We start from the raw sequence: 26,579 nt of genomic DNA, 5'->3' as shown, positions 1-26,579 counted from the left end.
TACTTACTATTGCTACTCTAACCATACAGTGTCTAATTCCTACCATACTTACTATAGCTACTCTAACCATACAGTGCCTAATTCCTACCATACTTACTATAGCTACTCTAACCATTCAGTGCCTAATTCCTACCAGACTTACTTTGTACTACTCTAACCATACAGTGCCTCATTTCTGCTATATCGCATCTTTTCCACTGACCAAATAACTCCTCATTCCTAAATGTGCCAGTGCCTGCTTCTCGCAACCAAACAGCAGTATATTCAGTAATAATAACTGACAAAAATAATGCGTGTAGTGCAGGATTTTGTCGGGAGATGTTGCAAAGCCACAGATAATACTGTTAAACGAGCTCACACTCTTGTTGTTACGAATGGGGAATATAAAGGGCGTGATTGATTGTGTTACGCTCGTCTCTCTGGATTTCCTCCACCGTGTCACAATATCTGCATACTGCTGTCACGGAAATGTCTACCATTATGTTATATACTTGCAATTCATTCTTCCCATGGGTCTGAGAAGTTAATCTCTGCATTCACTAGGCTGGCTGGCTGACTGACTGACTGACAAAATTATAAATAAGTTTTGTAACCTATCTTGTGGCGCAGTTCTCGGGTTAAGAACCATTGGCCACAGAGATCTACAGTGCCTAATACTTGGTCAAATAGCATCGTTCTCTCTGATTAGGCGACCGGTCGATTGGCCGATAACCTTGCACACAGCCTCTCTTGTTGTGGGGGAACGGGAGCAATTGCTCTCCTGAACGCGAAAAGCACAAAACGCGAAGACAATGATTGTATTTTGAAAGGGACGCAGGAGCAGGGGGACAGGGTAGAAAATGTGAACTGGTGAGATTACGATGGCATGTACTCAGATAGGCTACATATTTATCTGTGACAGCAGCAAGCGGCATCCAGAGGGGCCCCCCTCCTGACGATCAAGAGAACCCTGCCCACCATGCCTGTTCCCTGCCATTGGCTCTATCAGGCCACTCCCCCTGTCCGAGCAGAGAGATCCAGGGGGTGAAAGGCCAATGAGCGGTTTGGACTGGGAGCTGGCATGGCACACAGGGCTAAATGCTATCGCTGCCACATGCATCGCCATCATTCACCTTTAACTGAAATATGCTCGGGACATTCCGCTCACCAAGCTCCACAAAGAATGTATACACACACGCACGCACACACACACACACACACGCACGCACACAAACACACACACGAGTAACCATACACACCTGCAAAGAAGGCAAACCTAATTACAGAGATACTCTAAGATCTGCATGAACGGCCATTATGAACCCGGAGTTTGGGGTTTTGCAGGAGAGTAGGGTGCGTGCGCGCGCGTGGGCGGATCCATGAAAGTAACATAACGCGCCTCACCCCGGCGGCAGTAAACGAATCTGCCGAGCGCGCGGTCGAAAAACAAAAGAGACAACGCAGTGCGACCCGCCCCAGCAGACACCGCGGCGCACGGCGTCAGCCGCGGCGAACACAAAGCCACTCTGTCACCGGCGAGAAGCCGAGCAGCTGCAATCACGCCACCGCGGGACGACGCTGCCAAAACAAACTCAATTAGTCAAAGGAGACTGCACAGCGCCACGCCTCCCCCCCCCCAGGCCCGTTCGCCTCCTCCTCCTCCTCCTCCTCCTCCTCCTCCTCCTCGCTCGCCCGCGGGGGCCGTTCTCATCAGGGAGAGAGACGCCGGCGCCGTCCGAGTGAAACATTGGGGCGTCAATCACCCCTCCCAAACTCTGCCCCCCCTCCCCCTCCCACTCTCTCCCCTCCCCCTCCCCCAGCCCAATGTTTTTAATCCATTCCAACAGAGTGCTGAAAAGAGACCGGGCTCACTTGTTGCATTGAAATGCAGCCTTTTTTTATTGCGCTATAAGAAAAAAAAAAAGGAATTAATGAAGGTCTATTGGACGGGGACTTCTCGTCGAGTCGAGGTTATTCAAATGGATCACAGAACCCATTTGCTGTAACAGAAGATGAAGGGTGTACATTTACCCCGCGAACCTGCTTCTCCTTACGTTCCTCGGGTCAGTGCTGGTGTTAACTCAGACGCTGCCCTCCCTTTACTCCTGATCTTACCACATCAGCTAATGGAATAAGCACACTTGCAATATTTTCCTCTTTTAGGAAGTCTAGTTGTGGACGGTTAGCAAAAAAGTCTGCTGAATTTGCCAAATGTGTCTTATTATGTCTTATGGATGCAGTTCATTAGTTGGATGGCAAAACAACTCGTTTCTGATCAAGAAAAATGAAAACACTTCCTGGCAGTTAAAAACAGACGAGTCAGCAGAATTCCCAGTGCTCGTTTGGTCAGGGGCTACGCACCGTCAGGCAATAAAAGTTTCTCTGTCTGTCTTAACTAGAAAACTTGCTTATTATTAAATATGGCACAAAGGATAATTAGACAAAAAAAACTAAAAACTAAAAAAAAAAAAAGACTAAAAAAAAATTGCAGGCCAGTATGATATTGTTGTGACATAGGTGTTAGTGCCATGTCAGGTGGTGATTAAATAAGACACCGATGCCAAACAAATGGAGATTTTGCAAAAACAGCGGCGCACTTACCTGAGGATCATTATTGCCTTGAACAAGAAAAACAGCTAAACAGTGACTGTTTGCACATCTCATCCAGTTTTGCCTGTAAAACTGACAATGACAGCAACACAGCCTAGTCTAATTACAGCAATGATCGACCGCAGCTGTGTCTGCCTTTCGGCCGGGCAGCCGCTGTCCAAGGTCCTGAAAGCTCTCCAGGCGCTGGGCCACTGTGTGTATACGTGCTACGGCAGCCTGAAAAAGAAGAGAAGTAGCTCTCTCTGCTGCTGCTGCTGCTGCTGCTTCATCCCCCCCTGCCACCAGCACAGCAGCGATACGCCTCAGTGTCTCGGCGGATACCAGAAACAAAACTGCAGAGGAACTGCGGAAGTCTTGTTAACGTTAAGTCTCGAGTTTTTATGCTCATGTCGCAGTCTCTGAGACTGATCCGGAGCCGGCCCTGCGAAACGGAGGGTTCCCAGCAGCCAGCGCGGCACGGCGGCCTGTGGATCTGAGCCCGGCGGGATCCCCGGGCCTAATCCCGCTGCACTTTTTTGTCATCGGCGGCTCTGCTCTGTGCAAATCTTTCGCCGGCCGGATAAGCCGACGAAGTTCGCACAACTCGCCTCGGAGTCTTTAAACCGTACCCACTCCTCCTTCTGGGTTTTTATCCAGAACGCTGGGAAAATGGTTTTGTTTCCAGTGGGGAGAGAGGCGTGTGTGTGCGTGTGTGTGTGTGTGTGTGCGTGTGTGTACGTGTGCTTGTGTGTGCGTACATGTGCTTGTGTGTGTATGTGTGGGTGTGTGTGTGTGTGTGTGTGTGTGAGCGTACATGTGCTTGTGTGTGTGCGTGCATGTGTACATGTGCTTGTGTGTGTATGTGTGGGTGTGTGTGTGTACGTGTGTTTGTGTGTGTGTGTGTACGTGTGTGTGTGTGTGCATGCGTGTGTTTGTGCGTGTGTGTGTGTGTGTGGGTGTGTGTGTGTGTGTGTGCGCATGTGTATGTGTGTTTGTGTGTGTGCGCGTGTATGTGTGTTTGTGTGTGTGTGTGTGTGCGTGGGTGTGTGTGTGTACATGTGTTTGTGTGTGTGTTGTGTGTGTGTGTGTGTGTGTGTGTGTGTGCGTGTGTGCGTGTGTGTTTGTGTGTGTGTGCGTGTGTGTGTGTGGCAGGGCTGTGCAGTGGGGCAGCGAGTTTCTGTAAGAGTAGGTACAGGACAGCTCATTTAAATAAGGCTTGTATTGCCAGGGCTCACTCCCAGAATCAAACAGCTATGGATTATAATTGGGAGGAAGTGAGTCTGCGGTTTTCAAACAAAAAAAAGTTATTGATTGAGCAGCCATTAAGTGGCAGTGGTTTTAACGGTGCGAGAAGGAACACAGCCCTGGAATGAGAAGGCCACTCAGGGGAGCCGCGAACACAAAGCTTAACCAGCAGGCTTGAGTTACTTACAGAGGGAACTGTGTGACAGGAAACCGGGCTCTGTGTTGATTTTACTTGAGTCCCTCCAGTGTGATGAAACAGGGGAAGGGGTGAGTTGCGAGTGTCCTCCATTGATTCCGGCTGCAGAGGAAGGTAACTGCCTCTCGTGGGGCACATTCAGCGTTCCACTTCCTGAGTCGCAGCACACATTTAGACTCCCCCCGCCCCAGGGGGAACGTCCTGCCCGCGAGACGAGTGGGGGCGGCCTCCAACCGCCGAGACCCCGGAAAGGGCGAGAGGGACGAGGGCGACGCGAGGAGGAGGAGGAAGAGGAGGAGGAGGAGGAGGAATGCGATAACCAGGATCTGCGGTTTTTTAACGGCGTTCTTCCGAGCCGGGACCCGTGGGAGCGCGTTGCCGCGGCTACACGGCGCTACGCTTCAGCGGCCGCGTGGTCACAGCCCCGCGCGGGGTCAGCGCGCAGGGGGGGGGCGGAGCTGTCCTCCCTGCGGAGAGTACACACTTTATGAGCCCTGAATAATTCAGGTGACCCCCCCGCGAAACAATACTCAGCGGACAGACGCTGCGCTCCTTCGACCAGAGTCTTCGTCTCTGCGGAGGGGGGGGGGGGAGCGTAGCCCAGGCTGTGAGAAGCACCGTCGGGTCTGGGTTCAGAGCCAATAAACCGGGTGGATGATGCGCGGGGCCCCCGCGGGACACCGCGCGCAGCGGGGCCCGGACGTTGCGGGGTCACGCCCATCTCTCTCCGCCGTGCGCGATCGGGGGCCGTCTCCGCGGCGCGGCATCGATCGTCCGCCCCCGAGGACGAACGACGGCGTGGGCAGAGAAAGAGCCTAACGAGCTCAGCCAGCCTTCATCTTCTTCTTCTTCTTCACAAAACTGCATATAGCACCACCATTACCGCCTCAGCAGAGTGCTGCTATAGGACAGCCCAATGCCCCCACGGTAAAAAAAAAAAGCACAGCAGCTCCGTTCCACCTGCACGACTGTCTCCGTGCTAAACACCCATTTTCCCTTTTATCTCCGAGCCCCCCACCCCACCCCCCCCCCCCCCACCGCCGCCGGTCTGCAGAAATACCGGTTGGGCCGACTCCACGCTCGCGCTTTTATACAAGAGGACACGGACGACATCGCAAAACGAATCGCGTCGCAAAGAACAAGCAGATAAAGCAGCGCTCTTCCACCTCTGCTGTCACCGCGGAGACCGGCCTCTGCGCTGCAGGTGCGCTGTGCCCGGGCGCCGCCGGCCGCGCTGCCAGATGCAGCCGATGATGCACCTGCAGCTCCCCGAACTGCACCGTGGTCTAGGTCATCCACAGCTAATTCAGCGATGACCCACGGTCAGTTCCTCTGCACTGACCTTGGCTGTTAGCAGAGTGTTCTGTGCGGAACGCCTCCCCCTTGTCCCACAGACTACTGTTCAGTCGGGGGTCACTGAGGAGATCTCTCCAGGTTCTGCGAATCCCATTGGCTCTAGCAGATGACAGGGTGATCTGGTCGTAGAGCCCCTCCCCCCACACAAGGGGGGAGAATGCAATAACTTCCCAAAAAACTGCCCAGAAGCAGATATCCAGAAATGTCATGTCTGCAGTCTATGGCTGAGGTCTTTCCCAAATATACTAAACTCTAGTCAAAAACCTTATATTTGCTTGAATGACAGAGGATCAGACACACTTCGCAAACACCCTCGGGTGGGATGCTAATTCCAGAGAGTTAAAATAGACCGAATATGCTTTCATTTTCCACATAGCCAGTTGTGAAATATATTAAATGATAGGTATTTAATGATATTTAATGAGAGAAAATGCCAAGTGCGTTTGCTGCCCATCTAAAAGTTTGTTTCACCCATACGAGCCTGGGACAGGACAGACTATTTCCGTTTACTCCTGCCTGTTTACTGCGAACAGCAACAGCGCCACCCTCCTTCCTGCTCTTCCTCTTTTTTATCTCTTGCGTCTATCGTCTCAGTTTTCCTTTTCGACAGAAGCCGACAGGAGCAAAATGCAGTGAAGCATCTTGCTGGCTCTGCTGACAGCTTGCCTGTAAGTAGGCCAGAACCGGAAACACCAGACAGCTGAGCAGACACGGGTCAGCTTGACAAAAAAGAAGCATAGTGGAACACCCCCCCCCCACTCAGCTCAGACCCTTAACTAAGCAGGGCGCCCTGGTTCTGCCTCTTCACAGAAATTACACCCTCAGACAGCGGAATTATACTCTCAAATTAGCGAAGCCAGCAGCAGGGCGGTGGCACATCTGCAGGCTGACTGAAAGCTGTGCACGTGTGAGAGCCGACCGTCCCCCCTCAGCACGCGCCAAAGACCCGACGGAATGTTCCGGAAATAGCAGGCACATTCTTAGGCACCTCACTGGAGTGACCCTGCAGCACTTCCAGAGAGAGGCTGGGCAGGACCCGGGCAGTGTAGAGCACATTTGTAGTGAATTTGTTGCTACTTCTGTAGACTGTGAATGTCAGGCAAATGTAGAAGCCATTCATTTTAGGACAGCTCTCTGTGCCAGAAATGCAAGCCTGCATGCTTGTCAAAACACTTTTGAAAATTCCAGACAAGTTTTTTATTCTACCTTTTACCCAAAAATAATAATAATGATTTGATAGATGCTAAAAATAAAGGAAATAAATTAAAAAATATATTTTTTTTTACTTCTGTGTTGAGTGTATGGTGCACCTTTGTAAATGTATGTAAGACGGCAGGCAGGGCAGCCCACCCCCTCACCAGCACTGTCCGTGAGTGCACCAGTCCCCCCCCCCCCTAGCTGCCCGCCCCCGCCCTGCTTTCAACGCAACCCTCTCTGCACTGTGCTGCACCGGAGCTGATCAGAGTAAAGCACTGAACCCCATTCAGGTAGGCTGCCATTCAACACTCTGAACACAGCTACAGGACTCAGACCGGAGGGAGTCCAGGCTGAAGATGATGGGCTCACAAAAAGCTCAGCATCATTGCCTTTCATAGCGCTACCCACCCCCCCAGAGCTGTACCTCATGATGTCACACTATTAAATCCGCAGATTGAGATAACTCTCAGGTCTAACAGTCCGAGTCTGGCTGAGATTTTTCCCCCGATAAACACTAGACTCCGCATTGCTTCTATCTGCTTGAGTGAGCTTGGGGCTGACGGATGGGTCCTTACTTTTTAGCATCAAAGGTAACAGAGGAAAATGCAGACGCGCGGCTTACCGGCTCTGTCCACAGATCACCTGGAAGTAGACCAGAACCAGGACTGCTGGATGGCTGGGGTGGACAGGGGTCAACTGGTCTTACTAAGCGCATCTTCTCCCTGCACTATTCTAGGGCATCGTGCAGGTTCAGGGTCAACTCCATTTCGGCTCAGGAAATGAACTGAAATTCAACTCATTAACTGAGAGATGCTGGAGAATCGCGGGCTGCTTTTCAATTAATGAACGGAATTTCTATTTATTTCCTCAGTTCGATGGAATTGAAATGGAGCTGACCCCCGTTGCTCCCCCCGAGGGGCCCCCACTTTCTCTCAGAGCCCCGCCCAAAACGCTCTGCACCGCAGACTGTCCTTCTCATAAGCCTCGTGGGCACTTTTTGGGCACGGGCGGGTCCGAGAGCAGAGGGGCTGCCTCCGCAGACGACCGCGAGGAAACGCATCGGGATGCAGGAGGCGAGAGGCTGCCGGAGGTTTCGCAAAGAGGACGCCTCCAGAGCTGGAACACCGCTGCACAGACGGGCGCAAAAATAGCCATTCAACCGAATTAATCCACAACCACTTAAAATCACAAAGGGAAATAGTAAGCACGCACAAAAACGCATACGCCCACAGACACACAAAAATGCATACGCCCACAGACACACATAGAAATGCATACGCCCACAGACACACATAGAAATGCATACACCCACGGACACACAAAAATAGATACACTCACAGACACACAAAAATACATACACCCACAGACACACATACAAATGCGTACACCCACAGACACACAAAAATGCATACGCCCACAGACACACAAAAATGCATACGCCCACAGACACACAAAAATACATACACCCACAGACACACATACAAATGCATACACCCACAGACACACAAAAATAGATACACTCACAGACACACAAAGATACATACACCCACAGACACACATACAAATGCGTACACACAGACACACAAAAATGCATACACTCACAGACACACAAAAATGCGTACACCCATAGACACACAAAAATGCATACACCCACAGACACACAAAAATGCATACACCCACAGACGCACACGCAAACAAGGATTTCCGGTAGGCAGCTCTCGGTGAGAGCAAAAACAGACAGGTGACATCTATCATCACAGAGTGGCACGTCTCCTAGACTGGCACCCGCCACCCACAGCCCGAAACACCAGACACCCCCCAATCTCTCTCGGGAGCCGCACCGGGGAAAAAAGGAAATGTTTGGGGAATTGATGTTCTCACCCGAGACCCTTGTGTAGAAATGTGCATAATTGGACGAGGTGCCGTTTTAAGCAGAGATGAAGGGGTCTCTGTGAGACGACTCCCACTCCCAGCTGTGCCCGTCAGTGCAAAAAGCACACGGGAGAGGGGGGGGGAGCTGCACCCTGCTGTGCCCTCCCCCTCGAGAAATGTTCATAAGATATAGATCTGAAGAGGCAACCCATCTCTACCCCGTACACCAGAAAGGCGCTTACGCATTTCTTAAGCTTGATCAACACGGAAAGGCGACGGGAGAGAAACGCAGTTTCTCCATCGCACTACGGCAGGGATCTGAAACTCAAATCCCAGAGGGCCGCTGGGTCTGCTGGTTTTTGATGTGTTCCTGCACTTAAGTGCTTAGTTTCAGGCATCGATTGGCTAAAAAGTCTGCACACCTTGTTCCCAAGGCCATGATTGGCTGCTGATTGAAAGGAAAAATCACAAAAACCAGCAGAGACTGCGGCCCACTGGAACCTGGAGTTTGAGACCCTTGCACTATGGGCACTCAGATGGGCAGCCTGCTCTCTGATAGATGTTTTCTAATGGAGAGCACTATGCTTACAGATGTTGTTCTGTTAAAATGAAAAGATGAAGCAAATAGCTCACCTTTCGGGAGTCCTAAATTTACCATGATGTGTGTATTTGACAGAAGTCCGGTTGTTGAGAGGGGGCCTACTGCAGCTCTAGTTCCTCTGCTTTATCACTGTGCTGATGACGTGCGAAAGTGCTGGGGTGGACTATTACCAGTCAGGCCTGAGAGTGCAACAGTAACTGTAAGGGTGCCATCCCCTTCCCTGTTGGAATGAGGTACTCTGCATGTCCCGCCATTGGCTGGTAGATAGTGGTGTTATGGGAATATTTTTAAATGATTCCAACACTCTGATAATGCTAATGCCAGTCTTACACTTTCTGGGTGAAAGTGAAGGATCTGAATCCTGGTCTTAAACAGGCACAAGACGAGGCACGTCCTGTAGTCGAGGATCTCAAGTTTGGTCGTGTAATTGGTGAATGAAGCATTCCCAGCTGATAGGTTGCCAAGGGTTTCGGCATGAGCCAAGAGCCGAGCGCTGACTCATCACTATGAGAGAGAGCATATGTACCCTAAGACTGGGAGATGATGACACGAAGATTGCTTGCGTTCATGGCAACAAGCACTCAGTGCTTGATTGAACCATTCTACAAAACCTGAGTGACCAATGACAGTCACAAGGAATTAGCCAAGCACAGAGATTCCATTACTTTATTGAGTAGAAAAAGAAATTAATTCGGAAATTGAACCTAGCAGCCTCTGAACCATGGTGAACCAAGTGTGAAATCTGGATGAAGCGTAGCATAGAGCCATCTTAAAAGCAACCCAGGATGTCTGCATTATTTATACAATAAACATCTATCTTGACCCGTGAGCTCGCAGTCGATAGCTGCTAAAAGACTCCTTTAATCAGGAAGCCTCCAATAAACTTGAGAAGTGAAACTCTAATCCATAACTTAATTACGGGAGGAGCTTTTTTTACGCATCAGGCTCTCAGGATAATTGAAAAAAGGAACAGAAATGAGACATTTGCATGCTTTCCCTGGCATTTAGCAGCACGGGCAGGGGCCAAGCGGAGCCATCGAGCAGCCCGTGGAGTTTTAAACGGTTCCCCTGAGGCCGGTGGGCAGCTTCGCTGTGACGTTCGAGACGACCGTCTCCTCGCGCAAACGCCTCGTTCCTCCCGATGCATTATTCGCCCAGCCAGCTCCCGGGCACATTATGAATATGCAGGGGGAGCAGTTCATCAAGAAGGGGACGAAGGGGGGGCCCCGAGCGAAGGTGATTGTAAATCTTTAAATCACTTCGGTCCACACAGTTCAGCAGGTGCATAATGGCTGGAAAAAACTATCAGTGCAGGCCCAGACAAACGCTGGCCGGGGCCTGAGGTCACAGGGAGACATCGGTTACGCGGACCCTGTCATCGTCCTCAATGCATTCTGCTAATGGCTGTGACTTTTTTTCATTTTTTTTTTTAGCAGACTGGAGGGAAATCGCACGGCGTTGATGTTATTCCACGGAAATGCTCGAAAAAAGAAAAGCAGCGTATGGTTTATCAGCGACGTGCTTAAAACATGGCGTCTGCAGGCCGCAGATAACGCAGACGGTGCGCCTTGCGCAGATAAGCCCCCTGTTTGACTGAGGCGCGGATTCCGCTACCGTGAGGGGCGGGCCCAAGGGGGGACGAGGCCCGTTTGCATTCGTATCAGAGCCCCCCCCCCCCCAACCCGGCAGGGGCCACGGGGCTGACCTTTCACACATACGGCCACAGCGCCTGCCGACGCCGGCCTACGTACGCTACCGCCGTCCGTCTAAATGGATCGTTACGAATCTGTCCCCAACAAAAACGCCTGGCTCTGCTGTTTTGCTCATCTTGAGTGTATCGATTACAGCAGACAGAGGCGGAGTAGACAAAAACAACAAACAAGCAGACAAATTGCACATCATTTAATAAATCGCAACAACACCAGGCAGGTGGATAGATGCATTTTTTATATCCTAGACTCATTTTGTATTTTGCTCCAGGTGTTGAATGGATTTACCTTTTATTCCTCCCTAATTTTTTTTTTTTTGGGGGGAAAACAAAAACAATTCAGCAATACTTTACCATGAATCAGCAGCTAATTTGTATACATACCCTGATTCAGCAGAGTATGTCTATTTTTCATAGGCCCACAGGAATAAATAAAAAGCTGATTGCAATTCTGCACCAAACTTGCGCTATCATGCCTCACTATGATAAACAGAGCGATGTGGTTAAAGGCCATGGGGAGGTATCAGTATGGCGTTGTAGCGGTGAAGGGACTGGACTTCAGTTTTGGAGGCTACGCTCAGATCTGACTGCAGTAATGCAGTACCTGCGGCAAGAGCGCATCGGGGGAATTGCTCCCGCTGTACCTATGGGAAATGGGGAAGATGCAAACGAGAAGGGTCACCCCAGCTAATGATGACTATGGGTGGGACTGTGGCGTTTATTCAGTTCCATAAATATCACACAGGCGTGGAGCTGGGAGGCGAGCGCACCGAACGGTGTCTGTGAGCGTGGAGCCGTGAAGCCAGCGAGCGGGGGGAGCGTTCGTGAGCGTGGAGCCGTGAAGCCAGCGAGCGGGGGGAGCGTTTCTGTCTCGTGTGAACAAGCGCGGTCTCTGGAGCGCAGAGCTGTGACGCGCACACTTGCTTCTCTCCCGCTCGCGAGGAGATTTTTCAGGGGACTTTTGGGGCGGGGAATGGGACAGAGGGTGGCTGATGTCTCCACTCCTTTGGTTGGTCACTGTCAGTAGCAGCTTAGACTTTTGTGATTGGTCGTTTGATCGCAGATTCTTTTTTTTTTTTTACAACTACAGTCTCCCATGACCACGCCTCAGAGAGCGATAACAAGGGTTCCATGAACCTGCTAACCGATCTCATTAGGCAACATTCGTTAAAGTTAACTAAAGCACTGTACTTTTCACTGTAATGTGCGATTCTTTTTTCCAGCTAACCACTGCATGGTCCACACCCCATAGCAAAGCGGAGGATGACAGTTCCTGCTCGTAGTTACAGTTTTTCCTATTGGATAAGGTACAGTAACTAAAAAAACGCAGCTAAATAAAAACCCTAGCTTTGTCTATTTGTATGTCTTTTCTCCCACAATACCTAAATAAAAAAAATTATCAAACAATTTCTGTGGCCTATCAGTCTACTAAAGCCTGATCATTTTTGGAAAGGAGACAGATAACTGTTGGGTGCTTATTCATGTATTTTTTTCCCAGGATTCTGTGTGAAGGAAACCCGGAAATGCTCTATGACACCTTTAAGCAGGTCTGCTAAGGCACCCAAAAAAAGTGCTCCAGTAATTGCAAGGACGAATCAGCTTGTCATCATGTGAAGGAAACTGGAAAATGTCCCACCGCTACCGATGACCACAACAGGGGCTCGTACATACCTGGACCTCCACTCCATATCCCAGGTACACGGTCACAGTGAAGGTGCAGTCCGCGCTGGAGTCGTACCACGCAGTCTCGATGTACCCGTTTGGACTGGTGTAGTTCATGTTGCACGGAACTGATAAAGACAGACAAAAAAAAAAAAGTGCAATCAAGTCACTTCCCTCAAGATAATAAGGCGCTCTTTCTCCCCTTGTCTAATTTCAGCACAGCCCTTGTCCCCTCCTTCACCCTAGACTCTCCCCCCCACCTCCCAGTGAGACTCCAGCTTCCCCGTTTTTATTCAGGACAAACAGAGGGGGCCTCTGTCCCCGCAGACTGATCATGGGACAAGGCTGGCCCCCGGATCAGTTCCGGTCGCTTTGAAGTCCTGCCAGTCTGCGGTTCGAGTCCCCCCCCCCCCCCAGTTTGGGAGAGGAGCAGTTCCTGAGGAGGAGCGCTTCTCAAAACTCCACCTCGCACGTCGTCTCAGTCTTGCACTCTCAGAGTGCCCCCTCTCCGCGCTGTCCGTGTCACGATTGCTTCCCATGTGACACGGACAGAGCACATGTCCGCCATTCCAATGAGGGCACGGCAGCCTACACCCCACCCCCCCACCCCCACCCCTTCCACCCCTCAGCACAGCCCAGCACAGTACGCAGCTCCTGCTCTCAGAACTTGGGGAAATTTCCCAATCTCGCCCTTAGAGAGGCCCTGTGGGTAAACTGTCAATTAAGTTGTGACATGACAAGTGCCTGGATCATTCTCACCAGAATCTTCTTTCCCTATTTTTTTTTTTAAACTCACATAAGGAGACAGAACAGCACAGGCAGCTGTCTGGTACTCCAGGCTACATTTCAGGGGCACTTGATTGAGAGAGAGAAAAGCAGGAATACTGATGCAGCAATTACTTTAAGCCCCTCAGCTGTTTGGAAGTGAGGGGTACAAAGAGAGGTCACTCGACGCTAAGTGCCATCTGTAATGGGCTCCATCTGGGTCTAAAGTATACACTGCCTAAAGACAATTTTACCTTCAAAGAATGTAAATACTGCATTTACATACTGACACACATACTTTCTAGATGCACATTCAAACAGGCATAATATGTTCACAGAGATGTTATTTCTATTTATAGACCCGAGTGCATGTACTGCTCTGCAGAGATTCAAGCGGGTGTGAATATAATCACTATATTATATTCAGTACGGTACCGTAGCTGTATCCGTGCCAACAGCTAAGCTGTACGTACCTGGCATCTGCATGGTGGTGATGATGGTGGTGGTGATGATTGTGGTTGTCGTAGTTTCCTCGTCCACGTCCCCTGAGGACGAGGTGGAGGATGCCGCGGTGGTGACCTCGCCGCCGCGGCCCGGGTTGCGTCCTGCCCCGGGCGCGCGCGGCTCCTCTTCGCCCTGCCCCGTCGAAGTCGTCAGGGCCCGAGGAGGAGCGAGGCTGGTCGCCACGGTGACCGCGTCCCGAACGGGGGGCCCGTCCCTCGCAGGCACGGAAAGGGCGGGGCCGTCTCTGCGCGGCGGGGGGTCGGAGGTCAGCATGACGGGCGTGGTCAAGGAGTCGGTGGTCACTGCGACCTCCACCTCAGAGGTCCTCCCGCGACCCTTAGCCGCCATGGCATCCACCATGGATACGGGCGGCTCCATGGTAACGGCAGCCGCGGTGGTCATGGCAAGGGTGGCTGCCGTGGTGGCAGCGGTGGTGGCAAGGTCGGAGTAGGCGGGGGCATCCTCGTGGGGCACCACCCGGGTCGAGGCGTCGTCGGAGAAGCGAGAGCCGGGCGCGGGCGTCGTTGGGTGAGCCGCCAAGGCCCCATCTTCCGCGAAGAACTGCTGGTCTCCCCTGAAGTCTTTTGTGAGCAACCCCTCGTGGAGGACGAACCCCTTGAAGAGCGGGCGATGGTGGGGAAAGTTGGGCGGAGAGGCCGTGGTGACCGGGTGGACCTCCCTTTCGGTGTCATGGGTGGTCGCGAAGGGGCCGGGTCCTCCTGCTGACTCGAAGGCAAACTCCTTCTTTCCCGCCGCGCTCTTCTGCTCCGGATAAAGACCTGGAAACAACCCACAAAAAAACACACACAAACAAAAGTGGTCAGCTGGAGCTGTGAGACCTAACAGAAATAACTCAAGGCTACTGCACACGAGGGCTACGGGGAACGTTTCACTCGAGAAGCCATCTTGTGCAAAAAGCACGTCTTTTCCCCACAGAGAAGCTCCGAAAACTCACAGAATAGAAAAAAGAACCTCTTTTTGTTGCCCAAACCCGGGTGGAGACGATGGGGGTTGCGGCACTATCGAAGCTATTTACGCGTGCCGCCGAGCTGAGCCGCATTGTGATTAGAGACAGCTTAAACAGAGGGTTAAGCACCTAGGCGAGCGAACAAAGGGAAGCAGTAAAAAAGCGCTAATACCACAGTAGATGGATTTCTGTGGGTGGCCTCCTTTTTGAAAATGCCGTTTGGCGCGTCAGGCTGCAGCGATAACCTTGCGATAATTGCTCATTTGAATGCTCGCCCGCCTACCCTCGCCTATTATTAATAAAATGGGAAGAGTCGGCCCCGAGAATCGCTTAATTATCAAATACAATAAGAGCGGCGAGGAAAATAATTATCCTCGCTTGCACCTGAGTGGAGATAAGATCAGGAGCTCCTCGGGAAGCCCTCTCTGTTTGCCGAGGGAAGAGTCGGATTCATCACAACGCCTCATCTCGGCTCCATTAGCCGTCCTTAAGCTCGCGCAAAAAATCGGCTACAAAAACAACGGAGCTCGTTGTATCAACACGACACTCTCTTTTACTGGTTAGGGAAAATTGGTTAACCCTAGCTGAGGAGCCTGCAAGAATCGGGTGATGAGATCTCAAGACTTCTTAACCCCACCCACCACACACACACACACACACACACAGTCAACCCCTCTCTACAGGGCTGGGGTGTCTCCAGGGCAGCCACGTGTATTTTATACAGGAACGATAACTTTCGCTCGGATTAAAATCAAATTGCCATTTAACGCGTCAGCCTCACGGCTCGCAAAAGCGGCCGAAAAAAGGGAGGAGAGGCAGCAGCTCGCTATTATTGAGGCCTAAAAACAATCGAGAGCGAGCAATTCAGAAAGGCATAACCACACACCGAATAAAGCATTAGCTGTTATTGTAGCCTGTCAGCCCGGCACCGCGGCGTGTGTGCGCGTCCGTCTCCATCACCGTTCGAGAAATATCCGGAAAAAAACGCTCAAACGGCAAACACGCAATTATTTCTCCAATGCACTTTGGGCAATATTTCAGTGCGACCGCTCCTCGTCAGAAACGAGGTCTGTAATCAGAGCGTGGGGCAAAAGAATAAAAACTGCGTTGTGCCGTATAAAGCGAGACATTCCGCCAACATGTGATGCGCGATTGACAGAAAGTGAATTGTTTTTTTTGTTTCTTTTTGCTCCGCAGTGGACAGATTGTCTGTGAAGGACAGAGTGACTTAGTCCCCTCTGTTCGCCCCTCCCCTCCTCCCATCTACCCTCTCCTCCTCCCCTCTCCTCCTCCCCTCTTCCCTCTCCTTCTCCCTCCTCCCCTCTCCCCTCCTCCCCTCCCTTGCTATGCATCAGACCATCCAGCTGAAATGAAAAGCTGAGGGGGAAAGAAATCAAACAAAGCAATATAAAAGTCTCGTAGAGATAAACCACTTCAAAAATATGGTAAAAGGCCTTATCTAAAAAGCCGTGCGTAACCCCAGAGAAATGTTCCCTGCTCCGTGGCTCAATAGGGCTGCCAAAACAAACAGCGGTGGAAAACTGATAGACACACCCGGGGTGAGGTGGGGGGAGTGGGGGGTGGAGCATGCGCAAGCTGAGCTTTTGGGGGAAAGGGGCATTTTTAATTTCCGTCCCTAACCGCAGCCCAAATATAAACACATACTGTTGCATTAACTGTCTGCTCAAACAACAGAGACTGCCTTTTTCTACGGTACAGTTCGTTGAACGCCTGAGGTTGGGGTTTGTCCTTGCACACGATCTTCACGATCGCAATTTACTTTTCACTGGTAATTTTTTATGTGACAAAATGTGTTGACATTGTAACATTTGAAATTCTTTCAAATTCAGCGAACCAACTTCAGTAAATAGATGACTGTTCACACTCAATCAACATTTAAGTTGTGACTACATAACAGTATGCGTGCAACCTTGTTTTCTCACAGACCTACAGTAGTTTAGTGGGTAGCTCAACTCATCTAACTGTGTTTGTAAAGGAAAGGCACTTGCATTTAAATGCGTGTTCCCAACTGAAGGACGAACGTTGATTGAATCCAGGCCAAATCGTTTCCATTACTGCGTTATTGTCCCAGTGTATCCTTTGCCAACTCATTTAGCAGACACAAGATTTATGTCTGTCAATACTGCCATCTGATATTGTTCTCTAGAGCAGGTCCCCCAGGACCAAGCGGTGATGCTGGTATGCTGGTTTTTGTTACAGCCAATCACGTCAATTATAGTTGTTGAACATGTGTTTAACTTTCATCATTTTTTTCCCTTAAACCTGTTAACACGATGCAGGTTTAGCTCGTTATCATTTGCTTTGTCTTTGAACTGTTCACTAGCTTCCAGGTGTTAGTTTCAGTGGCCAGATGTCCACACTTTTGCCAATTAAAAGCCTATTGATTCACCTCAGTCTTTAATTTGATCAGTTAAAAAAAATCACATCTCTTTATGAAATAATTTGCAAATAATTTGCAATATACTATAACACAGTGTGAATATGGGACTTTGATTCATCATGTCATGCATAGCTATTTCTGACAAAATGTGGCTTTAGTTGGTAAATAACCCCTCAAATATGAAACGCATAATTAATAAAAAATTAACACCTTGTTAAACTTCTGGAATTGCAATTGCTGTTGGAAAAAAAAAAATCAGCACACACAGACATCTCCCAGGACAGAGTTTGAGAACCACTGGTTTAGAGTGATTATTTAACTGCACGTATAAAAACACTGGACTGCAAACGTTGTAACGATTCAGAAATGCCTTAATGAAGCAGTAAAAAGAATGAGAATGAAAATGCATGAGCGTGTATACATTAACAGCATGTATAGTGTACCACGTTATTGAGTTCAGTTTTTGAAGATTTTATTATTTTTTTAAATGTCAGTTCTTTTGTATGTTTTTGTTTTTGATTGGCACAGTCAATTTTTGTGTGCGATGAAGGATAGTTTCGATGTTTCGAGAAGTTACTGAAGACTTGCCAGCTTCAGGGCATTCATCATCTAAGAGAAGAAAATACACTTCAAGTAATTCCAAAGCCGCTTGTACTTGCCTGGATGTTCCAGCTCACGAAGAACAAATCCTGGAGTCATTTCATTGTGTGTGCTACTATCAGAAAAGAGCAGTCGGTTTTTCTCCTTTAATTTCGCTTCAGAGTGGGGGGAGATGCACATATTGGTCAAGAGGGATTTCAGTGCCCAGGGCTTGGATGGGAGAAATCTTTGGAGCTGCATCCTTGTGTACGGAACTGCCTCCGGAAGACCTGTTAGTCCGTGCCTTTCCATTACAAAAGCAAGACTCCGGAGGAGGAATCCGGGATACAGTGCTCCAAATTAAACTCCGGGTTAACCACATTCCACAGAACAGAAACTATTCGGGTCCAAAGTCGGAAGAAATCAGGTCAGGTCAAAAAACAAGCCCATAATCCACGACAGAATCTATGACTGAGGGCAAGTTCTATCTCATCCATCTCAAAGTGAACTGATAGCTGCGTGACACACTGGCACACGCTAGGTCTCATGAGCTCTCTCTAAATTCATAGGTATTGTGACCCCCGAAGGCGTAAAGTAAGCCAGCAGAGGTTTGAAAGATTTCTGAAGCCCACGATTATAAATGGAGCCTTGTCAAGCTTTTCAATGTGGTGGCATTAGTGAGCCAGTCACATACTCCAGGAGATGCCAATGGAAAAGGTGAGATCGTTAAACTTGCTAAAACTTGAGGAGAGGAGGGGATGGCACCCAAGTGGCATTGCCACTGAAATAGGGGTGAGTTGGGGTAATTTCACCCATCATAAACCATGAAAGGGCCTGCGTTCCATAGCAGTCTATTAAAAAGCACACTGTGGAAGTTTTCATACCACTTAATGTTGCCAAATTCAGCAGGAGGATATTATCGCATTGCAAAAAAAGTGGAAGTTTATCAAATCCATTGCGTAAGATTTTTTGCCCACAAGGACTTCAAAAAGAAACAGTAATAAAGTAATAAAGGTTAGCTCATGAAAAATGAATAGAGTTTCATAATCATAAGATCATATACCAGCTTCACTGAGGTTTGCCTGAGAATTGAATATAATTTGTATAATAATTTTCTACTGAACTATAATTTGAGAGTCGCTAAGAGTCGCTAAGAAACAGCGGAGGCATCATCTGATGTGAAGTTAATTTTCATAACAGGGTTTTGTAATCTGTCCGCTTTCCTGCCTGCAGGGCTGGCAGCAGAGAAGATGCAGGCTGCTGCCTATGTGGTCCACTTCATTTCCTTCCTGAACTGGAGTACGTCCACCCACATTATTTTGTGGAAACTGACAGGGCATCAAGGCTCATGGTTTCCTCTCTGCTTTCCTTCCTTTCACAGCTCTTTGATTCTCCAACTCTTTCCTATAATGTGGCTACCAATGTTGCAAGTTTTCCACTGGATTTTTTTTTGTAAAGCTTTCCAAATTATTAAGTTTTGGTGTTTCCTTTAATACGTATATAAATAATTACCTGATTCAGCCACTAGTAGGAGGGGGGCGGGTAGTAAGGGGAGGGGCATGGTATAGTTTATATTGTGGTATATACTGTATACTATAAGTGTACAGAAAAATTCTTATTTATAATCGAAAGCACAAGACAAAGCAATCCTGACTATGAATGAGTATAATTCATACATTCTAAGAAATTATTCTGGGGGCTAGTATCCAATGCAAATAATATATGTGCAAATCAAGATGAAAATATAAATCTAAGGATTTAATTTAGCCAAACTTTTTGAATTGTAAAGTTCATGCCCCATCCACACAGAAAGGCCCTAGCTGGGTTTCAACCAAGGACCTTCTTGCAACAGTGCTACTCACTGCACCAGTGTTCCGCCCCTATGTTAAGTAAGTTACTAAATAGGTTCAGTTCAATAATGCTTTCAATGATGAAAGAAAATTTTAATACAATCAATTTTAATGAGTGTAGTCATCTTAAATGCTTATGTTCTTGTAGGGAGATATTAAGTGGATTGCACTGAAAAAATGTTTTGTGGATCATAATGTGGAGGAAAATTTAATTGGCTGTACTTGTACTTCATACAGTAGCATAATACTGTGAGTGAGCTTAATCCTACAACAAGTTGGCATAACTCAAGAGGCTTCATGCAATTCATTTCCTTAATTTTTCTCGTTTCTAACTGTATTAGTTTTTAGAGTGTGTGCTTCCAGGAATAACATACCCCAACCTCACCCCATGCTCTGATAATATTCGAAAAATTTTGAATGTGGCTCCAAGTGGTAGTTTGATCTAGCGAAAAGTGAGCCACTGTGAATTAAAACCGACTTCTGGGACATTGTTCCCCAAGGACCATTCTGTTGACAGTAATGAAATATTCAATACAAATTGGATGGCAGCTTTATCCAGGGAAAAGAGGAATTAAGGACAAATTCCTCCAAAGACAGCAGACTCCAAATCCTTCCCGCTGGTTAATTTTAAGTGGAGGCGAATATATGCATGCATTAGAATTCTCACTCCTCCTTTCTTAGATTTCAAAGAACAGAAATACTATAAAATATTGATCCCTGATGTTTACACAGAACTAGCCAAGAATGCAGCAGACCTTGTTTAGACTTTATAATAAAGTAAAATAAAATTATTTCTGCTGTTTTCTCTCCCCCAGGCTCTCATGATTACCAGGCCAGTGCAATCTGCAGCTCCAATTGACCAATGTGATGTTGAAAACACATTATTATACATGCAGTATATAAGGAATCATAAAAATGTTTAAACTTAATTATTTTAGTGTACAGTTACAGTGACATTACTGATGTTATAGAATGTCTCCGCACACTTCAATGTTGAACAACGAGGTTAATGAGGATTCCTGCTCCTCCTCACCAGGATGCCGTTTTTTTCCCCTCACCAGTTTGGGTCTGAGGCTCAGCAGTTTCTCACCGCCGTCACACTCCTCCTCCTGTGCAGCTGTGCGCCTATTAACGGCCGCCGCCGGAACGCAATCTAAAAAGAGCCGGCGAGACCTCGTGCAGCGGTCGCTTTTCGCAAGCGCGCGGCTGCGGCTCGTCCGCTCATCAAGCCGCCGCCGGCAATGTGATGCGGCGTGCTTGAAAGGCGGAGCTATCGGGCATGCGGGGGGAGAGCCTGTGAGTGACAGCGCTGCTCTCCCATTCGCAAAGACCCCCATTTGCGCATCACTTTTGGGTCACCCAGACATTCGCCTGGCTTTTCCCCTCTAGTAATATAAAGGATAATTAAATGTCTTCGGGGATTTCGTTAGCCTTTGCTTTGCTTGGCTTGGCTATTTTTTTTTTTTTTTTTTTGCCCACATTTCTCATTATTGGTGTTTTTCCTTCGTAGGAAATGCACAAAATGCCCATGGGGCTCCGTGGCTTTTGGCTCTATTTTGGGTTCATTATATACACTACAGCTCGCATTGCACCAGGCCATCCCGAGCGTCCTTACAACACGAGGAAGAGGGATTGTGAGCCAATTTTCATGGCTCCAGGAAAATATCTGAAACCAATTATTACTTTAAAATGGTAAGTAAGCATTTTAAAGGGCAACCATGAATACGAAAAATGTCCACAAATATATTAGCACAGAATGCACAACAGTGATGGAAACATGCACGAAAGAATTTCAGCATCCCAACGACCTTAACTGACCGCACAGGCATGCTGACTGAATTCAATGAGGAGGAGTGATGCAATACAGCATCTGTTCAGCCCTCCATGGCCAAACCCCCATCCAGGCAATAGAACGGTTATGCAATTTTGAAACTAAAGCATTCTTAAGGTGCAGCAATTGTTGCCAAATAACTATTTTTGACAAAAAAAGTCAAAATGCTATTAATGAGCATCAGAAGATATATTTTTGCTTGATTTTTCAGATATTCTTTTCATCTGAAATCATAAATCAGCTTTAATCATATAGTTTACACAAGGAATAATAATTGCTTTAGCAAGCATCTACAAGCTTGCTTGCATGCAAGAGAAGCTGAAGTTCAGGAAAAATAAACCCCCCCTCCAAAAAAAATTCAAAGTGTTGATTTATTTTCTTTTGATAAATCAAATAAGCCTTGGCGAGCGCTGCATGTTAAACAGAGAGAGACACTTTCTTCGTGCGTTTTGCGGCGGCTGGCTGAACAAAGAGAGTTTAGGTTGCGGCTTTTTGCGAGATCGAAAGGAGGGCTCGACAGAGACGTTCTCAAGTTGTGTATTTTCATCCGGGCTGCTTATTTTCTGCCTCCGCCGGTTCGGATGGAGACGTCTACAAGGGGCTCTGAGACACCGGCGGATTTTCGCACTCTGAAGTCCTCCACAGAGCCTTTTGTTTTGTTATTTTCAGATCAAAAACCCCCCGTACCTGGGGGATCCAATCATGCTCTCGCTGCTGAAAACAACAGTTACACTCTGCTCCCTCTCAAGAAGGGTAGGATGTAATTACGGGCTCTGACGCCAGGCAGGAACAGCGGGCCATAATAATCTTTCCTACGCTGAATTTTGCCTCTGGTTCAAAAAAAAAGGAAAAAAAAAGAAGACATCTTGCACCTTCACCTGGCTTTAACTTGACAAACCAAAATCCAGTCATGCAGTTTTTGTGTTTGTATTTTATGTGGGATGCATGTGGTGTAACTGTATATCCAACAAGTCCTGACATTCTTTGAAAAAAAAAAAATATATATGAAGCTCATCCTTCATGTTTGCATGAGATTTTATTTCATTAAAGAGTACTAGAGCATTCATATGTATAATTATCAGTGCATGCTTCTTTCCTGGGGTGGCCAAAGGTCCCAATTAAATTAATTCCATGTCGCAACACATGAATGATGGGAATGCTGTTCATCGTGATAATTAGACTCGTGGGAAATTTGTTTCCTGAAAATGAAAACACAATTTCATAATGTTGTTAAACTTTCTCCTTGTCACGAATCTCTGTCTCACAAAAATGAGAGGGAAAAACACCATGCCGGTGGGCTTCACAGTCTGATATGAAATCCAGACCCTGCCATATTATTAACCAATGCCACAACTGACATGTTTTTCACCATATCTCTTGAAAATTACAGTCCATCTCCTTTGTTCTTAGAGTTTTGGACAGGCTCTTGGAATTAGCTACGCTAAACGAAGAGCGGCTGCATTTCCAAAGGCTCCATGCCATCACACACTGTGTACATTTTAAGCAGGAGCCCCTTCCCCTCCCCGTGTGCACACTGCTGATAACTCCCGAAGGAATCAATAAACCACCCTCCTCTTAGGCACAACTGTCAAAAGTGACAGTTGTGGCCCTCCCCTGAAAGTGTGGGGAGGGCTTGCCTGCACTATGCTCCACACTATAAGAGATCATAGCTCAAAGATGTATGCGATGCATGTGTCAGCAGACACTGATTTTAGTTTTAATACACCTCTGCCCGGCTCAATACACTACTGCACACATTTGTCAATCATCTCCGAAGTTCCCAGTGAGTTATTGAGCATGCTGGTGTCAAGCTGGGCACCGCTTACTTTTGGACTGACCGAACTTTAGAGTTTGGACTTGGCTTTGCTCATGAATCAGACCTGCTTCGGGGATTTCACTGTGGCAAACTGCCCAGCGCCAGGACAATTTATATCAGGCAGAGCTCAGCTAATCTTGCTGGTGCTCCCCCTCAGTTCTGGGTGTCCCTCTCTAAAACTGGGCCCCAGAATAAAGCATTCAAGCTTGGCCTTCGGGGCACAAGCAGAAAAAAAACAATTCAATTCAATTATTTGTTGGCCTTTTCAGATGAGGTCCAGGACAACGTGTTTAAAGTCAAATTATAAATTTGTTTGGCATTCGACAGTGAGCCTCATAATGTTTGGGGGCAAAGACACATTTTTTTGAGAATGTGCACTTTACCCGCATGTGAATTGTTTGATTACAAAACAGAAATGTTGGGGTACAGAGCCAAATCAAGAAAAAATATGTATTTGTCCCAAATATTATGGAGTTGACTGTATATTCTGTAAGAATCACCAGTAAGCCCAATATGAATTCAAGAATTCACCTTATCTGAGCAAAGGGCATCTTCTCTCATTCATCATTGTTTAGCTCATTGGAAACATGGAAAAGGCAGGGAGAAATCTAGGAATTTTTATCCTTTCTTATAAGTTGAGGCCATTTGGCTTTAAAATAATTTGTTGGCTTTTTCTTCTGATCCAGCAAGAATGCTCCTACCCCTGATGGTCTGAATAATGCACAAAGCCACTGGTCCTTCCTAGATCTAAAAGACACAGACTGTCGCCTTAACTCTTTTCATCTCTCTTCTACTTCTCCACCATTCAAATTCCAAGTTCCAAGCTCTTTGGAACAGTACATTTTAGTTCAATATTCTTGTTCAATCTCTCATCACTGTGGACTGTAGTTGGGGCCTGTTTCTTTTCTTCTATGATTAATGCTTCATTTCTGAAGATTTCTTCCTGAAGTCCTTGGTGTTAATTTTGTTCATGACAGGTACCTCCATATCCAGATTTGGATGTCTGACTGTGGAGAGGAGGTTCACAAACCTGCCCCCATAAAATTCATATGGCTGCCCCTTTGTGACTTTTCCAAAACATACGTATTGAAAATTCTGATTTAATTTTGAGTATCAATATTGCATAAGGAAAAAAAAATATATAAACACTTCCTTAAATGGCCATGAACGGTCAAATTGACCATCCTTCATCTTGTCTGTATGCTTGATCATTTTGATTGCTGCATCTAACGCTGCAAGATTTCGACAGTATTACTGTAGGGATGCCATTGCCCAGGGTCTGTGTAGGTCCTGGTCCAGCCCCTGTATATGGATGACTATTGTAGCTGTGGCTGGCTAACTAGGTAGCCACCGCATCTTGTGTATACTTTATGTACATGTTGGTAAAGGAGTTTATTCCTTTCCAGCGCTTAATGATGCCTTTCGTAGGTTAGGGGGTCTTGCTAATCTCAGGTTTAAGCACCATGCTGACATTGTCTTACTTACTAGTCCATGTGTCTTTACTTCCCTGTCTTCGTGTAGCTAATCCAGGATTTACATTTACATTATGAGCCTCAAGTTGGGTATAAAATGAGCATACAGTCACAGTGCTTGTGGTCCTATTCTGCCAGTTCTGCTTTCCCTCTGTTTGAGCTCTGAGTGAGCTGCATTCTTTTGGCATTAATAAATGAGCGCAATGGCTCGCGCAAAGTGTGAACTGCCTTTCTTGTATTTCGCAGAAATCATTACACTGTGCTGGTCAAGCTCCTCTGTCCAATCGTTAGTATGATGGCTGAAACAATTGCCAGGGCAAGTGGAAAAAAAAAGTTGTTGCCCAGAACATTAACGGCGTACAAGAATAGACATGCTCGAGAAAGCAGACACACTCTCACAAATCCAAACCTGGAATTGGTATAATTGGATCCACTTGTGCATCAATAATCTGTGCGTCATCAACCCCTGATATTCAACACTGAAATAACAATGATTTTTCTCTTTATTTTCATTCATGAGGGCATGGCCTGGCAATCTAAGCTCTCAGGACAAGAAGCAAACACATCAGACTATTGTCTGATTTAGTGAGTCACCTGTCCCAGATCTTTAAATTGTCTCCAGCCCCAAATGAAAGAACCACCCCTTGAAGCAACCATGTGAACGCACAGAAACCAAGCCATCATGCTCAAATTTCTTTAGGTCTCGAGAAGGATGGCGAAGTTTCCGCCACCAAAACCATGTTACAGTACGAAGATGCTAATGTATCTGGGCGCCGACATCACGTCTTAAAGGCTACGATTTGACACCCAGACTGTACTGTAACGCTACACTGCGGGCGACAGGTGGCATTAACAAGGGGGGTGAGAGCTGTCAGTGTGTTTCATGCAAGCTGAGATGAAAGCTGGCTGTTCTGGCTGACACGGACGGAGATGAGCGAGATCTCGCTGAGAGAGAGAGGCTTCAACTGAAGCTAAAAGCCCGCCGTGATTCAGCAACGCACACTGAGAGGAAGACGCAAGGTAAGCCCGAGGGAGATACGGTCTGGGGGTTGGGACATCTGAAACTTTGGAACTGAGGTAGTCTTTTCATGAAGGTCCCTCCACCAAGGAACTTGGTTTCTACGTTTAGATGGGTCTGGATTATCCTCTTCGCTGCCAGCTTTCGAAGGCTGAGTATGAAGGATCACTTTATATTTTCTCAGGAGGTTGTACCACATACAGTGTCGGAGGTTAACTTTATACATCAGAGCTATTTTTGTTAGCTGTCAAAGAAAACAGATGCAATCTGTCAAGCTTTTGCGTCTTTATATCACATTGTCACAAGGTGAAATCACTAACAGGGATACACTAAAAATGACCAGAAAATGTTACTGATTTTATTCCGCTCCTTAATTCTCATTTTTTCACAACCTCAATGTTCTCCATCTGTCATAGAATTTGTTTATAATGGGAAGGTGAAAAAGTAAGGCGAGTTTTTGCGAGAATAAATAGAGACTTAGTTTTTACGTAAAACAGCTCTGACATGAAGATATTGAGAGTACACCACAGAGGTAGTGGACAAAGGAGCAAATAAACATCTACAGTCTTAAAATTATTAATATGAGCCAGGTTTGTAAATAGGAACCTGATTTAAATGAGGTGCCTTTCCCACTGCCTTTAGTCACCGATGCATTTCTGCCACTCATTTGAAAATGTTGCTACAAACGCAGATCAGAAATTGCAATGCTATTCTGGCGACATTGATTGGGATGTTGCTTGTTATCCCCTATGGAACACACTGCATGTATCCAATGCAAACTGAGCCAGAAGCCAAATGTTCACACTCGAAACCTCCTATTCTCTGGATTGATCGGGATAGCGGATGCACAGCAGCAGGGGAGACCAAGTCCTCAACTGGTGGATCTTGCCGACAAAACCCCCCTGGAATCTTACAAATGGCACATGCACAGATTCACCTCAACGTTTACTATTGTAATGCAAATGAAAGGT

The 26,579-nt window shown here is 47.4% G+C and overlaps 1 protein-coding gene across 1 annotated transcript in view; it reads right to left on the bottom strand.

The window, feature by feature from the left end:
* LOC135262792 (seizure protein 6 homolog) overlaps window positions 1-26,579 on the bottom strand; it is a 205,907-nt gene that overhangs the window by 82,271 nt on the left and 97,057 nt on the right. Inside the window, 2 exon segments of the mRNA XM_064350048.1 lie at window positions 12,415-12,533; window positions 13,644-14,453. Of these exon segments, the coding sequence (XP_064206118.1) occupies window positions 12,415-12,533; window positions 13,644-14,453 (929 nt within the window).

Source organism: Anguilla rostrata, chromosome 9, assembly GCF_018555375.3.
Source record: "Anguilla rostrata isolate EN2019 chromosome 9, ASM1855537v3, whole genome shotgun sequence".
NCBI lineage: Eukaryota > Metazoa > Chordata > Actinopteri > Anguilliformes > Anguillidae > Anguilla > Anguilla rostrata.
Note: the sequence above shows the minus strand (reverse complement) of the source record. Positions and strands in the feature narration are given on the sequence as shown.